The following is an 18,685-nucleotide window of genomic DNA, read 5'->3' as shown; positions in this document are numbered from 1 at the left end:
ACGAAGTGATCGATGGATTCCGAAGGGTCCTGCCGTCGTGAGGAGAGCAGGTACCGGGTGTAGACCGCACTTTGAGTCTTGATGTAGATTCGGCGTAGTCCCGCTTCAGCAGTAGCGTATGTGACGCACTGAGAAATGTACTGATAGACAGAATGGGACACGCGAGAGTTAAGCACTGCGAGCTTTGTCTCATCCGTGAGATCCACTTGGGCTCCGAGGTAACTCGTCAGCAGGCGAAGCCAAAGATCGGGACGAGAATCGGCTTATGAGTCATCGTTGTTGATCAAGACAAGAGACGAATGATATTAATTGTTGTAAGAATCAGAGTTACAACATTGGCTCAGATCATGAGTTTAATATCATTCGATCCCTAACAATACCTGTAAAGAGAACCAGCGAACATCATATCAATATTCAGCATACATCTGAACTAGTAATGAGTTTACAGATGAGCACAAGCAAGCAAGCCGTAACAAAGTGGCGGTACGTACCATCTACAGACTTGGCATTTAATATGGAATATATATTTTTTCTTGACTTGGGTTTACTTTCTGAACGCGGTATATCAATCTGGTGAGTTTCTTTTACGCTTCGGTGATTTCTTTGTTAAAAGAACCATGTCACTGATTGTCTGTCGCAGCAAGAAGTCAATAACAGGATTATATCACAGGTGGCATGACAAAATGTACGGACAGGTACATTTGACGATTGGCTTCACAATCGGGTATATAAGGGTTGTTGCGTTCTGTATTAGTGGAACACAACTGCTGCACGTCTACAAAAGTTATTGCCGCTTCCCCTGGAGATGGTCCGTCAACTCGACAATGCTGTTTGTCATTTAGTGGTGGCTTTACGATATTCCGGCATGAAACAGCGTGCTATTGCTCGGCAGTATGGCATCACTCAAGGTCAGGTGTCAAAGATCCTGAAACGAAATGCTCAGAGGGGTGTCCCTACTCCAATACCGAGGTCAGGACGTCCCCGCAGAACCACAACGAGGGATGATCGCCAGCTGCACCGGTTAGTCCGCAATGGCCGTACCAAGTCAGCTAATCGGCTTCGGGCTTAGTGGCAGCAACTGACAAATGTGCCTGTATCCAGAAGGCTAGTCAACCAACGACTGGTTCAAGCAGGCTATCGTGCCAGGCGTCCCCTGAGAAAGCCACGTCTGACCAGACAACACCGCCAGCGCCGATTGCAGTGGGCCAGAGAGCACCGTCAATGGCAACCAGGACACTGGAATCACGTGATCTTCAGTGACAAGTCTAGATTTCTGGTCTATCGTCAATATGGCCGCGTCCGAGTGCGCAGACAAGTGCATGAAGCCTACAACAAAGATTGTATAGTGCCAAGAGTCCAAGCTGGAGGTGGTGGGGTGACCGTTTGGGCTGATTTTCATGCAGGGGGCAAAACTGACCTGGTTGTTCTGAATGGAAACCTGAACCAGTTCAAGCACAGGGCCATTCTGGAAGAAACATTGCTTCCATTTGTTCGTGCAGCCTTTCGAGGAAACTTTGTCTTCCAAGATGACAATGCACGGCCTCATCCTGCTCGCATGATCCAACACTATCTTGCTGACCGTGGTGTCGAGCATATGGAGTGGCCTGCCATGTCCCCGGATATGAATCCGATAGAGAACTTGTGGGCAGAATTAACGCGTCAAATCGACAACTTGGACCAGCAGCCTGCCTCTGTGTGTGAATTGCAGCAGGGTATTGTCACTGCATGGCAAGCGATTCCTGTCCAAACCTTGGCAAATCTCGTGAACAGCATGCCTCAACGTGCACGTGCTCTCCTGAATGCTCGTGGGGGTTACACGAAGTACTGAACTGTAATTTTACTGGCCGTAATCCCAGTCGTAATTGAACTTTTGTTTTTGTTTAAAATTTTTTTTGGCTAATGTGCAAAATAAAGAGATACTTCTGGAAAACGCACAGAAGTTTAACACAGTACTGTCCGTGAATTGAGTTCGATATCAGTTTCCATCACTTTCAAGGATCAATTGATTTGCTTCAAAATGTCAAATGTGGTTTTTGTTTCTTTTAAAGGTCACATTAACAAAATCTAGAATAATTTCAACATAATTCCAATGAACTTTTGGTTCTAAGTCATCTTGAAAAGTAAGTTCACCCCCACAAAAAAATATTCCATATTAAATGCCAAGTCTGTAGTTATGCACCAGCATAGCATACAGTTAATGTCTCAGGTATGATCATAGCGCTGAATGACCGAGTTCTTATAACAGCCGCGTCGCGGGCAAAAGACGCATGACACCTGTGTTCAGACGTTAGACAGAATTTCATGACAATCATATCCAATGACCATGAAAACATGGGTCTAAACACTTCATTTGCTATGATTGGATGCTTAGATACAAAGTTACAGTGGAAATTCTGTATTTTTTCCAATGGTGGCAGCTAATTTGCATATTATGCAAATTTGATGCCTTTCCACCAAATATATTTTGGTATACTTTTAGTATGGTGCTAAGGGGACATTTCTGAAATGCATAGCAGTGAAAAAAATTATGTTCCAATTAGTGGTGGGCTGAGCCATAAAATTTGTTAGATTGACTGGACTATATGGGTCATGCACCGACATGTACAAAGATTTGGTGGGAGATGTGATTTGCATGTGAATTTCCAGGATCGCTCCGTTCAGGGAAATTGTAACATTCCGTGTTTAACATCCAATTTTGTCATTGGGATTTTCTCCTCAATAGTTTGCAAGACATGACTAATCTGTTTCTGAATTACAAATCCATCGTTTATTTTGCTGTTTTAAGGTTGTTACTTCTTTTAATTGATTTTTATATCTTTTTGATGACATTTTTGCCCTTCATGGGATTTGGTTATGACTTTCTCCTTTAAGGTTAATTCGGTAAATTAACCCTAAAATTAAATAAAAGCGAATTAACCTTAAAACTTTAATTAGGCCCTTCATGTGTTTCGATCTCCTTTAGTCTAATCAAAGTCTGATTTTCCACAAAATTGTTGATTAGATGTGGCTGCAGAAATGATCCTCTTTATAAATGTTAATTAATCCAAAAATGTAGCGTCTTGATTTCTAATCACAATTGCAGTTTTGGTCTCTGTAGTATTTTTGTTTTCGTACGATATTTAAATCAAAATATGTTTAATCCGAATTTTTTTTCCCAGAATAATCTGACCACAGTTTTCGAATTTTTCATCTTGCTTAGAAATGTCAGAGTTAAACCTGAGATTGCAATGTTAATTTTATGGCCACCGAGTTGCTCCTTGGCTTAGCTTTTGTGGGCATTAGAGTGAAATGACTGGGCTCATGTACCATGAGTGCCGAAGCTGCAAAGCTCCGTTGCAGAGGAAGTGGACAGTCCGGGGCCACAGGCTCGCCACAGTCCGTCCGGGGCCACATCCATTGATTGGACGATTCCAGATTTTGCTGAGTGTTTCTGGCATTGCAGAAACCACGCTCCTCTGCTCATGGGTAGCTTCTTGGGGTTGTTGCTAGGCAAGACAGGACAGGACGAACGAGACCTGATGAATTAATTGAACGAATTATTTTATAAACTGGTTACCAGGGAAACAAATGAACCTGGCAGGACATGGGATTTTCTCCCAGGATGGAAAATGAATGTGGCATGACTGGTGCTGTATTTATAGTTGGTGAAACTCATGATTCATTATAAGTTTAGAAAATACTCCAACGGGAGCTTGTGATTTAAAAATATGCTGGACTGCCTCGGCAAATTATTGGGGCAGGAGAGCAAAATATGAGGGGCATGTAACAAAATAACTTGACTGTAATACTGTATGTAATAAAAGAACAAAATAAATGTAACAAAATTATCTGATTAGCAATAAAATATTAATGTACTTTATTTGTGCACAAACAACGTTATATTTCATGACGTGTCTTGGATTATTATAAGTATCTCTGGTACAACCTTTTGAATACCATACATTATGTAGCAGGAGTGGGTTTGCCGCCACGGCATTAGATCCGTTATGGTGACTGATACTGCCTTTTAATTGAAAATGTTACGTAAAACATTCCTTGCCCGTCAATAAATTGTCAGTTGCTCTTTTGGATCGCCATGTTATCATGTGTCACTGGCTGTGATTTGATCGAATCACGTGTTTCACTAAAAATTATATTACTGCACTAACTTGTGAACCATGGATGGGATTTGGATTTTGACCAAACTCGGTATAAATATATATTATGAGGCAAAGAGGAACTGATTAGATTTCGGCATCATTAGGTCAAAGGTCAGAGATCATGTCAGGTAAAAATGTGATACTTGATAACAGGTGAAGGAATTTAAATCAAACTTGGTAGTAGCATCCTCAGTGCATCCATTCATGATATATTATTTGTTACTAAAAGGTTAAGGGTCAGATGTCACATTAAAACTCATGTTAATGTAATACCATTAGCTATGGGGATTGGAACTAAACTAAGTACATGTAAATTGATACATATGCACAGATTACATATTGAGGTCAAATGGTCTTGAGGTTTTAGGTCAAAGTTAGTGTAAGGATAGACCTAATGTGGGCGGAGGCATATCGGTCAACGTCATGATGTCAAATTATGTCTAGTTTATGGAGGAATTGTGTATTCTAAGCTGAATTTTGGAAACAAGATGATTTCACTGATGACACACTGGTTTAACTATTCGGTGTTGTTGGAAGGAATTGTTTATATATTAAAATGGCATATTGTTGGAAATTTATATTGAATGTCAGTCCTGCCCAGTTGGTTCTTGAAAAGGCCTGGGCCCAAATTTTCTTATGCAAAAACTGACAACACAAGAACATGGGATTGTGGCCACTGACAAAATAGTAGATTGTTGGGAATTCATCATCTATGTAATTTTGTTTCCTTTATTACCTCTGCCACCAAAGATGGATGGAGGTTATGTTTTCACCCCTGTCTGTCTGGCTGTCTGGCTGTTTGTCTGTCTGTTTGTCTGTGAACAAGATATTTCAAAAAGTTGTGAAATTTGGCAGAGAGGTAGTGTTTGTGACAAGGACGAAATGATTACATTTTGGTGAAGATCCGGATTTGGATCCGGCGAGTAGGATGTTTAAAGTGATTCTTCACAATTGGGAGATAGGGCCAAAAACGATACATAGCAGGATAACTCAAAAAGTTGTGGACAGATTTGGATGAAACTTTGTGGACTGGTTTGGTGTGTGACAAGGAATTAATCAATTCGATATTGGTGAAGATGTATTGGATTCGGATATGAGAATTATTTAATTTTTAAGTGATTCTTCACCATTGAGAGATCGGGTGAAAAGCGATATTGTGGATTATCAGATGAGTTATGACTAAACTTGGTGGATGAGTTGATAAGGTGATGAAAACAAGCCGATTAGATTTTTGTTCAGGTCCGAATCCAGATCCGGCCTAACAGTGGATACAAAACGTAAACTGTTCAGCCTGGCGGAGGTATGTGCTCTACCGAGTGTGGTTCTAGTATTTATCATATACTTATGTCCTGATGTAGACAGACCAGATTTTACAGCCACATCAGATATACTGTACTTATTTTGCTGTTATTGGCAGTGATGTGGTGGTCTTGTGTGCTATGGACCTCAACTTTTGCAATGTTTACCCATTATGTAGGACTGTAGGTAGTATACCTATAAAATGTGAAATTTTCACCAAATTATTAGTCCCTTTAAAAAAGAAATTAAACGTTTCATTTAATTGACAGATTAGAAAATATTTGCTTTGAAAATTTCATCAAAACACACATTAGCTACTAAGCAGGGATACCCAGTGATGCCTGTTGCCGTTCTAATCCTGAATACATTTTGAAGAAATACAACACACACAACATGCATTTTAAGGCCATTTTCCCTGCTAGAGCGGGGGTTAGCCTGTGGAAAAATATGCAGACAAATACAGACAAAATGTTGCTTTTATATTTTGAATAAAAAATTTGCTATCTTTTGGAATGTTGCGAGTATCTCGTTCCAGAACATTTTAATGCTTGTCATAATGCATACAGAGTAATACATTTCCATTTCCATATGTGTAAGTGAAGAGTATTACTCGAAAATGTGACAGAAAACAATTCCACATTTTGCCAGTTACCCACAGCTCAACTATGTTCGATGGTAGTGGAGCAAAATAGTTTTCTTTATAATGTTGCAATTGCCGTGTCTTTCTGGGATTGACTTTGGCCGCGATTCCGCGATATTCTCGCATAAAGTTGGAAAATATCACATACAATTTTAGCCAGAGCGATAAAAAATCGCATAGAGCGTGTCAGTTGTCACGGTATAGTTTTCAGGCGAAACAGTTTCAAATCGTGGACTTACTACTGCTTTTGTCAGGTCTGGAAGTTGTCAAAGACGAAGCTAATCGAAACTGTAAACAGACCGTAGCCATTTTAATTTCGCTTTCACGCTTTACAGTAGCCGTGACAATGTTTTGAGGCATTAAATGATGGCTTTTCGGCAACCACGTGTTCGCTGTCTGCAGTAGTTTCTGGATTACGCTTTTTCCGAAAATGCCGCCGAAAAAGATACCTCCACAACCACAGCCTGATGGGCAAAGTATAAAACGATTCTTTATAGGTACCAGCAGTAGTTCTAACACTGAGGACAACCAGGATGATCCAGCTCGTGACCGTGTGCAGGGCGAAAGCGGGACAGTGGCCAGGGCCGCCACAGTGCAGACAGCTACTTCCGGCAAAACTTTAATAACGTTTCAAGACAGCTGGGTCCTTAAATTCACTATCACTATCTATCACCACTATCACCAGGGACATTGTGATTGACATGATTTTTCAGCAAAACTGATGATTTACTGTCTAAGGCTAAGAACATTGTTTCTTGTCTTATGATAACAATCTATCTTCAGGGAGGCGGACATTGTCATGTGATCAAACAACATGAGTTTTGATGTTTTCAATCAGTATTATTAAATGTGATCAAATGTGCTAATTCATGGCAACTTATGTGTTAAACTTATCTGTGGCATGGTTAATCGTTTATGCAATAAAAGCCACAGGGAGTGAGATAGTCTATTTGAATACAGAAAGAAACACACGTCTTTGTTTTCTTGACCATATTTCTTTTTAATTAATACCCCGAGAATAATGAGATTTGACGAGAGCGAGTAAAATTTTATCTCAAAACAATTTTGTATAATCCCATCGTGTTTGGAAAAAATCTCATTGTTTTGTACACAGGGAGATTTTCTCTCATTGCTAAAATCCTCCAGGATAATCCCTGGTCTTTTCATAAAAAGGTGTTCTCTGTCAAAAACAATGGAAGCATTTTGTTGTGGAATCTTCTTCTTATGACATCCACTCAACATGGTGATATGATGAGATTTTTCCAGTGTTCTCGATTGGACATAGCATTGACTAAATCAACGCCACACAGACTGGTGTCCTTCTCGATGATGCCGTGAAGGGTTGTGAGAGAACGCCCCCTTCTCCAGGGTTTCTCAGCCTCCAGAGTAGGACTTCAGCCTCCAGAGTAGGACTTTCTTTGCTGGTTCTTCATGACATGTCACATGGCCATCAGGGCGATGGTGGCGTTGCTTTCACGGTCACGTTGGTTTTGGAATCGAACTCTTCAGATATATGCTCAATGCTCTGAAATGTGAAAAATTGAATTGTTACAGAATGTTGAACAGGGTTTCATTCATTTATTTATATTGTTACGGATCCGGGGTACGGCACTCCCGTTATCAAGGGGGGGGGGGGGGGGGGGTTAAATCCCCTTGTCTTGTTAAGCTGGCCGTCCGACCGGTCCTGGGAGTATGACGTCACGCCCGGTCAGCGCTGAATAGGGTAGTAGGCCAATCCTTCCTATGACCTAAGTACCAGCGCCTTCCGGTACGCGAGGAAATACTCCCGCCCGAGCCGCAGCGTAATAGATGGATTGCGCCGAGCGAAGTGAGCTGCGACACGGGCCGTTAACAAAAGACTAAACCCGATTGTAAGCGGTTGGGCCGAAATCGCGCCACAGGTACTCAATGGGGAAATCACTAAAGCGATCGGACGAGAAAGAAGCCAAAGAATAAGAAGGAACAGGGATTTATTAACTATTTACACAAAAACCAAAACCAAAGAAGAAGGGAACGAAAGTAATTTACAGGGCGAAGAAGAAGAAGCAGATACACAGAGCAATTCTTAAACACTCTTACTTATACCCAAGGACAAGACAAACAGAACAAACTCACGTACACTAATGGGGTTTTCAGGCAGGAATGGCGAGAAGGATGAGAAGGGCAGACGGTCCACAGGACTGGTGGGCAGGGAGGTTCGGGAATCGCGGCACGCCGTTGGTGCCCCGCGTGCACGCACTCGCTCTTGGTTCAGCAAAAACCCGGTCTTCAGCGCGTCTCTCTTCGCGTCTCTCTCCAGTGCTCCTTTCTCATGCGTCTTTCAGTGCTCCTCGCTCATCTGCTTCCCACCGACTCTCTTGAACCTCCTCACGCGTCTCTGGTGGGGGCCTCGTGCCAAGGGTTTTATATCCACGCCCTTGGAACCCTCTCGAACTCTCCAGACGTTTCTTGCCACGCCCTATCAAGCCATGCCCACCGAGCCCTGGTTGGTCGTTAAGGGCTCTCTGGCTCCACCTTTGATGACGAGGTGGTGCCACGCCCATGCTCTGGCGGCTCCTCCCCCCTTCTTGGCCTCGTGCGTAATGGAGTTTGGCGCCAGGCAGCGAACGCTGCTGGGCGAGCAGAGGTGGTGTGATGCCCACGAAAACAGCCCAACTGTTACTGGCAGCGAATGCTGCCTTACCGCTACTGCACTTGAAGAGCAGTAGACAATTGGGGAAAATTGAAGGGGGACCTATCTTATTTGATTGATGCAATGTTGAGTCAACTATTGGAAACACAGCCTTACCTGGAACACAGAATAATGACACAACTATTGAGATCCTAAAGTGTCCTATGTGTTGTACATGGACTAACTAAGGTGCAATCTTTAATTAACAGCCAATTAAGGGGACATGTACACAGGGGTCATTTATAAGGGAATTTACTACTAAATTTACATGTGAAGGTTCTAAAAACCATAACACAGCACCCTCATTCCTCACGGCACGTCTCGGGCCGAAAAAAACTTTAACTTAATGTGACACGCAGGTGTAATACCCCTCTACTATTAACCTTGCCCTTGAGTGCAACAGTTTTAAAACACAATTAAGTATGTCCCACCTGCTACGTTGCACCCTACCTAACAGATTCACACCCCCGGGATAACCGAATTGCGGAATTATTCTCAAACTAAACATGTACGGTGGGGAGCATTATTTATACGACACTATTTGTATTTACATTGCAACCCAGGACCTGTCATTTGTTTTGGGAAACAAAAAGAACCCAGTGGGAGGGAGGAAAAAACATGCACTGCACCGATACACCACCTCTACATGCCCGGGGATGCAGGATTGATATTGCAATGGCGAGGTCACGTCTTTTCGAAGCTGTTCCATGTGCTCACGCTTTCGAAGCTAAGTGATCTTTCACATTTGTGTTTTTGGCATATCTTTATCTTTCTTTCGGTGTATGTACCTATTGGGGTGACTTTAATAGGTTTCTCGGTGTTGGTTTTTCATACCTGTGTACAGAATCGTCGGTTTTTTTCGTATCGTGTATTCTGAGGCCTAGTGTAGTGCTACTAGTAGTAGGCTACCGTGTCCTCAGACCTTGGCTTGAGGCTTTTGTTTTTTGTCTCAGCGGTTCTTCGATCGCGCTGCAACTACTGTCGGTCTCTGTTTTTCACGGTCTTTTCACCCACACTCCCTTGTTTTAAAATCTCAAAAAAAAAACCAAAATTTTTTTTTCCTTCCCTGTTCTTATCCGCTTTTACGTTCTTATTTGTTCTTTCATTCTTCGTTCTTTTGCTCTTTCATTCTTCATTATTTGTTCTTTCGTTCTTCGACCACGTTGTTCGAGATCACGTGATCAAGTTGTTAATACATGTTTCATCTGTCCCCTGAAGAACTTTATTATTATGTCATATTCTATAACACATTTTTCTACTTCTTCTATAAAAGGATGCTTTCGACTTGCTCACCAATTCTATTCATTCAAAAAAAAAATTCCATCTCTTACAGTGCATCTTTCATTCATTCCCTAAACTCTCCAGAACTCCACCCATCCTTCAGCGTCCTCAAACGTATTTTTGACTCGAATGTCTCAAGAAACTCATTTTGCAATAAATGTTCGTTTCCCATAAATCGTACACTTTTCAAAATCCAATCTCACCGCTCCCCTCCAAATCTTCCCCATCACCCATCTCTGTCAAATCTTCCCCCTTGCCCCTCCCCCCCAAATCTTCCCAAACACCCATCCCTTTCAAATCTCCCCCCCTGCCCCTTCCCTCCTAAACTCCCCCCACACCCCTACCCTCCGAGACTCTCCCTCATTCCTCCCCTCCTAGACTCCCCTCTCACCCCTCCTCCTCAAAGCGTCCTCCCCGCTTCTTCCCCCTTCCAACTTTCACCTTCATCTTCCTCAACCTTCTGCCTCACTCTTCTCCCTCCTCAAATAACACCTCACTGCGCCTCACCCAAACACCATCAAACCTTTTGTCCGCCCCATTCTTCCCTTTCTCCAAGCTATTCTGTAATCTCTGACACACCTGCAACAGCTCTCCCTACCTCTTCCTCCTCTTCCACATCCTGCCCTACCGCTCCCCCCCCTGTTCTGTATCCGATGCTCCCCCTTCCTCTTCCTTAACAGTATGGACCTCAAACATCCGGGGCCTTCGCTCAAACTTAACTGATCTCTCCATACAGGTTGCTTCTGACAAACCAGACGTGATCTGCTTAACAGAAACCTTCCTCCTTCATGATGTCTCTGATTCCTTGGTATCTCTCCCAGGTTGCTCCCTCCTCCGGTATGATAGACCTGAGCCTCGTTCTGGAGGTGGGGTTGCTATCTTTATAAAAAAACTCTCTTCCTCACTCGCCCTGCACTGCCCTCTCTCCACCTCACCCCCAGGAATACCTTTGGCTACGGCTTCCCCTTTGCTCCCACCTTTTGTTCATATGCGTGTTGTACCGTCCACCAAACAGTGATGACTCCATAGCTACATCTCGCTGTCTGATAATATGGACCAACTTCTATCTACCCATCCCAACTCTCTCTTCCTCATATGTGGTGATTTCAACTGTCACCATGCCAGTTGGCTGGGGGTGGGTACCTCTCTCACCAGCCATGGCTCTTCAGCAAAGGACTTCTGTGACTCACTGGGACTGACACAATCTGTCAATTTCCCAACCCGGATCTCAGTCAACGGAGAATTTTATCTTCTGGACTTGGTTATGACTAACTTCCCTGAAAATGTCTGCTGCTCTTCTTCTGCTCCAATTGGCTCTTCTGATCATGTGCTTGTTAAAGTGGACATCTCTCTGACCATTTTCAGAGAGCCTCCTCAGCGTCGACGAGTCTGGCATTTCACTCAGGCCAACTGGCACGGTCTTCAAGCAGCCATCAATCATCTGGACTGGTCTCCCATCTCTACTGCCTCTGACATCAACTCATCCTGGGAATTCTTCCAAAGTAAATTGCTCTCTCTTATGCACAGTTTTATCCCTTCTCGTCTTCAGTTGTCATACCCTTCCTCCCGTCCATGGTACACGGAATCTTGTGGTGAGGCTATTGCCCAGAAACAACTTGCTTTCGTCTCCTGGAAAGCAAATCCAACGGAAGGAAATCTCATTTCCTTTCACAAAGCCCGAAACAAGTGTGTGTCCACCCTCAGGAGAGCCAGGAAACAATATCTCTCCGTCCTCAGGACCGAACTCTCTTATCTGTCTCCCTCTTCCAAATCCTGGTGGCGTCTGGTAAAATCTGTTTCTGGTGTTTGTTCCCCCTCCATCCCCTCCCTCACCTTAAATGGCCACACGGCTGACTCCGCACGTGAAAAAGCCGAATGCCTCAACTCTGTGTTTGCCTCTAAATCTTGTGTCCCAAACCCATCCCTCTCTGTACCCACCGTACCCAGTCGTACCCAGCTGCTCCTGGACTCTGTGTCCTTTCCTCCTGACAAGGTGGAAAAGTGTCTGTCAACCCTCGACTCTGATTCTGCAACTGGACCTGACGGCATCAGCCCACCGGTCCTAATATCCTGTTCTTCCGCTCTTTCACTCCCTCTCTCTGTTCTCTTCACCCTCTCTTTTGCTCAAGGTCATCTTCCATCTGCTTGGAAATCTGCCAACATCACCGCTTTGCACAAAAAAGGTGCAAAAACAGATCCCAGCAACTACAGACCAATCAGCCTTCTCCCAATTATCAGCAAGGTCATGGAATCCATCATTGCTTCAGATATGAAATCTTTCCTCTTCTCCAATGGCTTGATCTCTGATCATCAATTTGGTTTCAGACCTGGACACTCCACTCTGGACATGCTGCTTCTGCTTTCTCAACAATGGATGGAGGTCCTCAATGCCAAACAGGAAATTAGAGCAGTCTCCCTTGACATATCACGTGCCTTCGATACAGTCTGGCACCCCGCTCTGCTCACCAAACTCTCCTCTTTTGGTATCCATGGAAATCTCCATGCATGGCTGGCGGACTTCCTCTCTAGTCGTAGTCAACGTGTGGCCCTGAAAGGGTTTATCTCATCTCCTCCTCCTGTGGAGGCTGGAGTTCCCCAAGGCAGTGTTCTGGGCCCTGTGCTTTTTCTGGTCTTCATCAATGATCTCTCTGACTCTCTTGAAAATCCTCTCTATCTCTTTGCTGACGACTCTACTCTCTGTCGTTCCATTCTTCATCCCTCAGATCGGCAGTCTGCAGCCTCCTCACTCTCTGCAGACCTTGACAAAATCACAGACTGGGCAAACAAGTGGAACATGTCTTTCAATCCTGACAAATCTCACACTCTTACGATGTCTCTCCGAAAAGACCGACTGGACAACCCTCCCATCCACTTTCTGAATAATCCTCTCCAAGAAGTTCTGTCACTCAAGCTTTTGGGTCTCACTATCTGCCATGATCTTTCCTGGAAAAACCACATTTCAAATCTGGCCTCCAAAGCCAGTCGCCGACTGGGCATCCTCCGTCGTGCGAAGTCCTTCCTTGGCACACCTGAGCTCCTCACCACATACAAGGCTTTCATCTGCAGCTCAATGGAATACTGCTCTCCCCTCTGGGCTGGTGCTCCTGCCTCACACCTAGCTCGCCTTCACGCTGTTGAAACCAAAGCATTCAGAATCATTGGAATCTCCCGCGATGAAGCTAACTCCAAGGGCCTCTCACTCACTCACCGCAGGCAGGTTGGTGGTCTTTCCATCTTCTACCGACTCCTGTCTGGCCTTGCCCCCCCAGCTCTCTCTGGGCTCTGTCCCGCAAATATTCCTACAGGTCGCACAAGATCTGCCTGCAACCGTCTTTTGGTTAAACTGCCAAAATCAAGACTCTCTGCTCACCTTCACTCCTTCATTCCTCTTTTCTCCCGCCTCTGGAACAAACTCCCTCACTCTCTTCAATCCCACTCCACCCTCCAAGTCTTTAAAGCAGCTGTTCACCACCATCTCTTATCTTCCCCCATCCAAAACCTTGATCTTTTCTACCCCTGCTAATTTCACCCCAATTCCCCTTTTTGAAATACCAACTTCTGTCCTGGAAGTCCTTGGTGTCCTTGTGCTTTATACTTCTCCCTCCCCCCCCCACCCCCCTTCCCATGCCTCCTCCCCCCGGGCCCTCTCCCTTCCACACATCTCCCTGCTCTCGGATGTTGTGTTTGTGTGCTTCCCCTTTTCTCCCCATCTTGTCTTCCACTCCCTCTTTTTGTGTATTTTGTTTGTCTGGTCGATTTGTTTGTGAAGTAAATGTTAGCTCTTTCACGAGCCTCGATTCAGTATACAAAAAAAAAAAAAAAAAAAAAAAAAAGCATCCCCGAGCATGCAAGCACCAAAGCACCAATAAGCACCATCAAGTACCATCCAGTGCTACATTGCACACAATCAATAAAAACAAACTGATTGTCTTCTTTCTGCTCCCTCTGCTGGCTTCACGTTTCTTCCAGATGTTCTCTCTTTTCGATCTTGTGGCTTGCTGCCTATTTGCGATATAATTGAAGGGGGACCTATCTTATTTGATTGATGCAACGTAGAATCAACTATTGGAAACACAGTTTTACCTGGAACACAGAATATTGATATAACTATTGAGATCCTAAAGTGTCCTCCGTGTTGTACATGGACTAACTAAGGTGCAATCTTTAATTAACAGCCAATTAAGTGGACATGTACACAGGGGTCATTTATAAGGGAATTTACTACTAAATTTACATGTGAAGGTTCTAAAAACCGTAACAATATTTTTGCTTTTATTTTATTTGGTAAAAATAAATTTGGATTTGACTGGATTTAACTACAAGCTTGATTACTCAATTGACTTGTATTGTATTTGATGCAAGAAAAATTGTTATAGTCTTTTATTCAACCTCTTTTAAATTCGAGCTTTGCAACTTTCAAACCGTTTGTGATAACATTTTTCAGTTGAGATTGTTTTAGTTTTTGAACGAGCCTTTTTGGGGTTTGATCTGGGTAGAGCCATTGCATTATGGCTTGTACTTGTTTGTTTAAATGATCATTGAAGTAATCTTTTCATGTGCTGTTATAAACATGCCCTATTGGTCATGAAATGTCAGCCAGTTACTTAAATTAACCAACTTTCCTTTTCTCTTCCCTTCCAGGTACCGCCGGTCTGGTGTGTCTCGCAGCCGAAGTCCATACTTCTCACGGCGTTCACGGTCACGCTCTTCATCCCACTCGCGTTCTCACGCACGGCATTCGCGCTCGCACTCACGCTCCAGCTACTCGCCTTCACGTATCACATACAAAACTAGCCTGGCTGCAGAGTTGAGCAAGCACAAGCGTGCCCGGGAGGCCGAGGCAGCCAAGCTCAGGAGCAGGGCGACGGTGGAAGTGCAAAAGGAACCACGTGAGCCTCCTCCACGTGAATTGGCTCCACGTGAGCCTCCTCCACGTGAATTGGCTCCACGTGAGAGAGAGGAGAAAGTAATATCACCAAAAATCCCGAAGCTTGAGCGACCGCCATCACCAGAAATTGTCAGTAATGTCCCACTCTCAGTTCTGGAAGAAAAGTCTTTGACAAAGCCATTAATTAGTGAAGTGATTTCTGAACCAGAGACCAAGCTGCCTGAGGTGGAACCCCCACCAAAAACGCCACCGACATTGGAAGCTGTACGACCAAAGGAGGTGCGGACAGTTGCTGTTGTAGCTCCTGCCATTATCCCTGAACTAGGCACCTCTGTGTCAAAGGTTAAAGTGGAAGGAAAAAAAGAGAAAAGTGGAAAGCCTGTGAAGGAGAAGGCATCGAATGTGCCAGCGAGCACACTGCCTCCATTGCCCCTGCCACCTGTCTTGCCTGATGAAGTACTTCCTGAAAGGTAAATGGGGAAAGGGTGGTTATGGTGTTGGTGGGATTGGTCCAGAAATTACAGTTTTTCATATTTTAATATTGTGCTTTTTCTCGATGTTAAAACTGTGCTTGAATGGTCTTATTTTTATACACTTTCCTTGTACTGCATTAGCTCCAAGCTCTCATTTAGCATACTAATTAGGGGTGACGCTTAATTAATATTGTTTGGTCCGCCGGGCCACCTAAACAGATTTTTTGGTGGCCCACCAGCATTTTTGGTAGCCCGACCGTATATTATTTGCTGGTGAATCAAACTTCATAAAAATCAGTATCCACGTTTAAATTATTATTTCTCATGGCACCTACAGGTCAAATTTCAGCGCTTTTCATACCAACAACCTCACAACTCGTAATCACAGAACACTCCGGTCAGCTGTTCAAATCATTAACTTAAAAAAAATAAATACTTGGACCATTTTAATGTTTGCAAAAGAAAAAGTGCTTCATATATTAATGCATTTATTGTGTTTTCCAAAACCGGGAGGCCGAGGATCCAGTAATCCAGTAAATGGGTAGGTGGAGGTTAAACTACAAATTGTTAATCGTCCAGGAACAACTATTTGCCTCTATGATTGTCTTTTTTTAAGCATTACAAAAGAAATAAGAAAAAGAAAACCGCATGTGGAGTTCGCACGCACGCGCACGCACACACACACACACACACACACACACACACACACACACACACACACACACACACACACACACAGTATCGGTTGTTCCTAAACTTAAATATAAATAATTTAAAGGATTGTTGTAAATGATGTTAATTTCACAACATCCCATATTCAACTTTATTTAAATTGTAAACCTGAAACACAGTTCCTCTACCTAAAGCAAGAACCTTAACCTGTAAGCAATTTGATAGTTTCCCGACTGCTTGGATCATCAGCTGGGCACCGTTCTTCCTCGAGGTTTCGATCCTTTCAGCCCAGGACCTCTCCAAACGGCCGATCCACAACCTCGATCATGGATCCACATCAATAGATGGTACATCAGTAGAACCACAATCTCAGTTGCGTCCAGGCAGTCAGTCAACCCATCAATGCAACATCACTTATTCCAACTTTACTTGCTATAGGATTTAATGTATTATCATATATTTATAACTTTCCTTACACACTCTATAATATGATATCATTAAATCATGCACATCTTACCTTAAATATACCATATCTACCAACCAGCACGACTATACCACCTACCTCTGGATCAAACCGTATTTCGAATGTCCAAACTGTCACCTACAACGGTTTTTGGCATGCTGCCATATCCTAGCAACCACTGATTCCTAGCAACATTGATTTGTAGTATATTTAATTATTATATTGTACTGTATTTACATAAAGATCTCATGAATAATATTTTTACTATTCGTATTGTATTTTACTTATTCGATTTTGTGCCTTTTTGTGATATTAAAGAAAACTTGTTTTAATCTGCCAACTGTAGCTCCCTGTGCTAACATACATCTGACTAGTTGTTGTAATCTATTGACAAGTTCAGAGCTGTGTGTGTTTGCTCTCACAGTCCTAATTATTTCACCTGCAACCGTACCATAAAATAGCTTTTTAGGAATGTTGTTGTCTAAGAACGGCATTCGGACAATATGGAATGGAAAAGCATCTCGTTTATCAAATTATTTGGTGTGAAATTTATTATTATGGATATCGATTTCTAATTCTAAAAAGGAAACTGAAGTGGAAGTTTGGTTTTCCTTTTTTAATTCACGTTCTTTTGGATATATATCATCATGAAGCTGATCCAATACAAATCCATCATTAATTGCCAACAAATCATCAATGAACCTGAAGATGTTTCCACATCTTGTGCAGTTAATTTATTCCTGCACATGTTCTGAACCCAATCAAACTCGTGCATGTGCAGAAACAAATTTGCAAAGAAAGGGGCCGGATCTGAACCCATGGGTATGCCGACTGTCTGCCGGAGTATCTTGGGATCTGAACCCATGGGTATGCCCACTGTCTGCTGGAGTATCTTGTTGCCAAATGTAAAGAAACTGTTGTTTAGAAGAAATCGAATACTTTCTTTGAGTGTACTTTTTGAAAAACTGCATGAATATTGATTATCCTTTACAGACCAGTGTGCTCTGTTTTAATATACATTAATGTATACTTTATTACTTCCTGCAAATGCTTTATCTATTGCTCTGTCCAATGCGGTTACTAGCTTGTCATATGGAATGTTTGTGTACAATGTGGAAAAATCATAAGTTGAAAGACATTTTGCCTTACCCTTGTTATTAATGTTATGGATACTGTCGATTACCGGTTTGGAATTGTCAATGATCCAGAATTTCTTAATACCAGAATACAACTTCACCTTTTCATGGTAGTTTTTTAAGCATTTATAGATTCGTTTCATCGCCCTTGTTATACTACTCGACAAAGGTTTCAAACTACAGTCTCTACTTGCGATGATGAACCTCATCTTACAAGGGTGTTTGTGCATTTTTGGGATCCAGTAAATGAATGGTAATTTATGGTGTTTATCTGGAACCAGCAGTCTTCTCACTGTTGAGTGATTTCTATGGTGTTGCATGGTCTGTTTTGTTATCGTTACTTATTTTGTAGGTCTTTGAAATTCCCGTGTCTCGGCCCAATTCTTCCAAAAGTGTTTGAATGTAGAATGTTTCACATACAAATGCAATATTATTATTTGCTTTGTCAATTGGAACAATAACATATTGTGTTTGAAGCTGCCTTAAGCAATCACATGTCTCTGGATTGTTTAAAATTGCTTTTGGACTATTTATTCGAACTTTTCTTTTCAAATCAACAACTCTCCTTTTCACACGTTTCTCTACCTCCTCCAACCATGAAGCCATTTGTGTGTTTAGTACTTTTAGTCTAGTAGGAAGACTAGGTCCCCCTGCACCCCCCGGAGATATACTTCTAATCAGTGTTTCTAGATTGGAAAAAATGTGTAGAAAATGACTAGCTATGGCCCCAAGCTGAAAAAATGTCCCACATACCATTTTTATGCAAATTACTGCTGCCATTATCAAAAAAACGATTTTTGACATATCTCAGCCAATATTGCAGATAATTGAAAAATGAAGGTGTCTAGACCCATGTTTTGAAGGGCATAGATCATGATAGAACTATTCATAACATGATTACATGTGTCTATGGTATACTAGTATGCTAATTAGTGCTTTATTTACAAAATAATCACAGTTTTACGAAATAATAGACTCATATTAAGGTCCGTCTACACAGACGTTAACACAAAGTTTTATTTT

General features: G+C 42.6%; 1 protein-coding gene across 3 annotated transcripts in view; it reads left to right on the top strand.

Annotated features, from left to right (window-relative positions):
* LOC137433817 (uncharacterized) overlaps nt 1-18,685 on the top strand; it is a 214,313-nt gene that overhangs the window by 31,947 nt on the left and 163,681 nt on the right. For all 3 annotated transcript variants that reach the window (XM_068126204.2, XM_068126212.2, XM_068126196.2), the window contains exon 2: nt 14,672-15,388. In XM_068126204.2, coding sequence (XP_067982305.2) covers nt 14,672-15,388 — 717 coding nt within the window. The remainder of the gene's footprint in view (nt 1-14,671; nt 15,389-18,685) is intronic.

This window comes from Myxine glutinosa, chromosome 1, assembly GCF_964187855.1.
Source record: "Myxine glutinosa chromosome 1, kmMyxGlut1.1, whole genome shotgun sequence".
In the NCBI taxonomy this organism is placed as follows: Eukaryota; Metazoa; Chordata; class Myxini; order Myxiniformes; family Myxinidae; genus Myxine; species Myxine glutinosa.
This window is presented reverse-complemented; position numbering and strand designations above follow the sequence as displayed.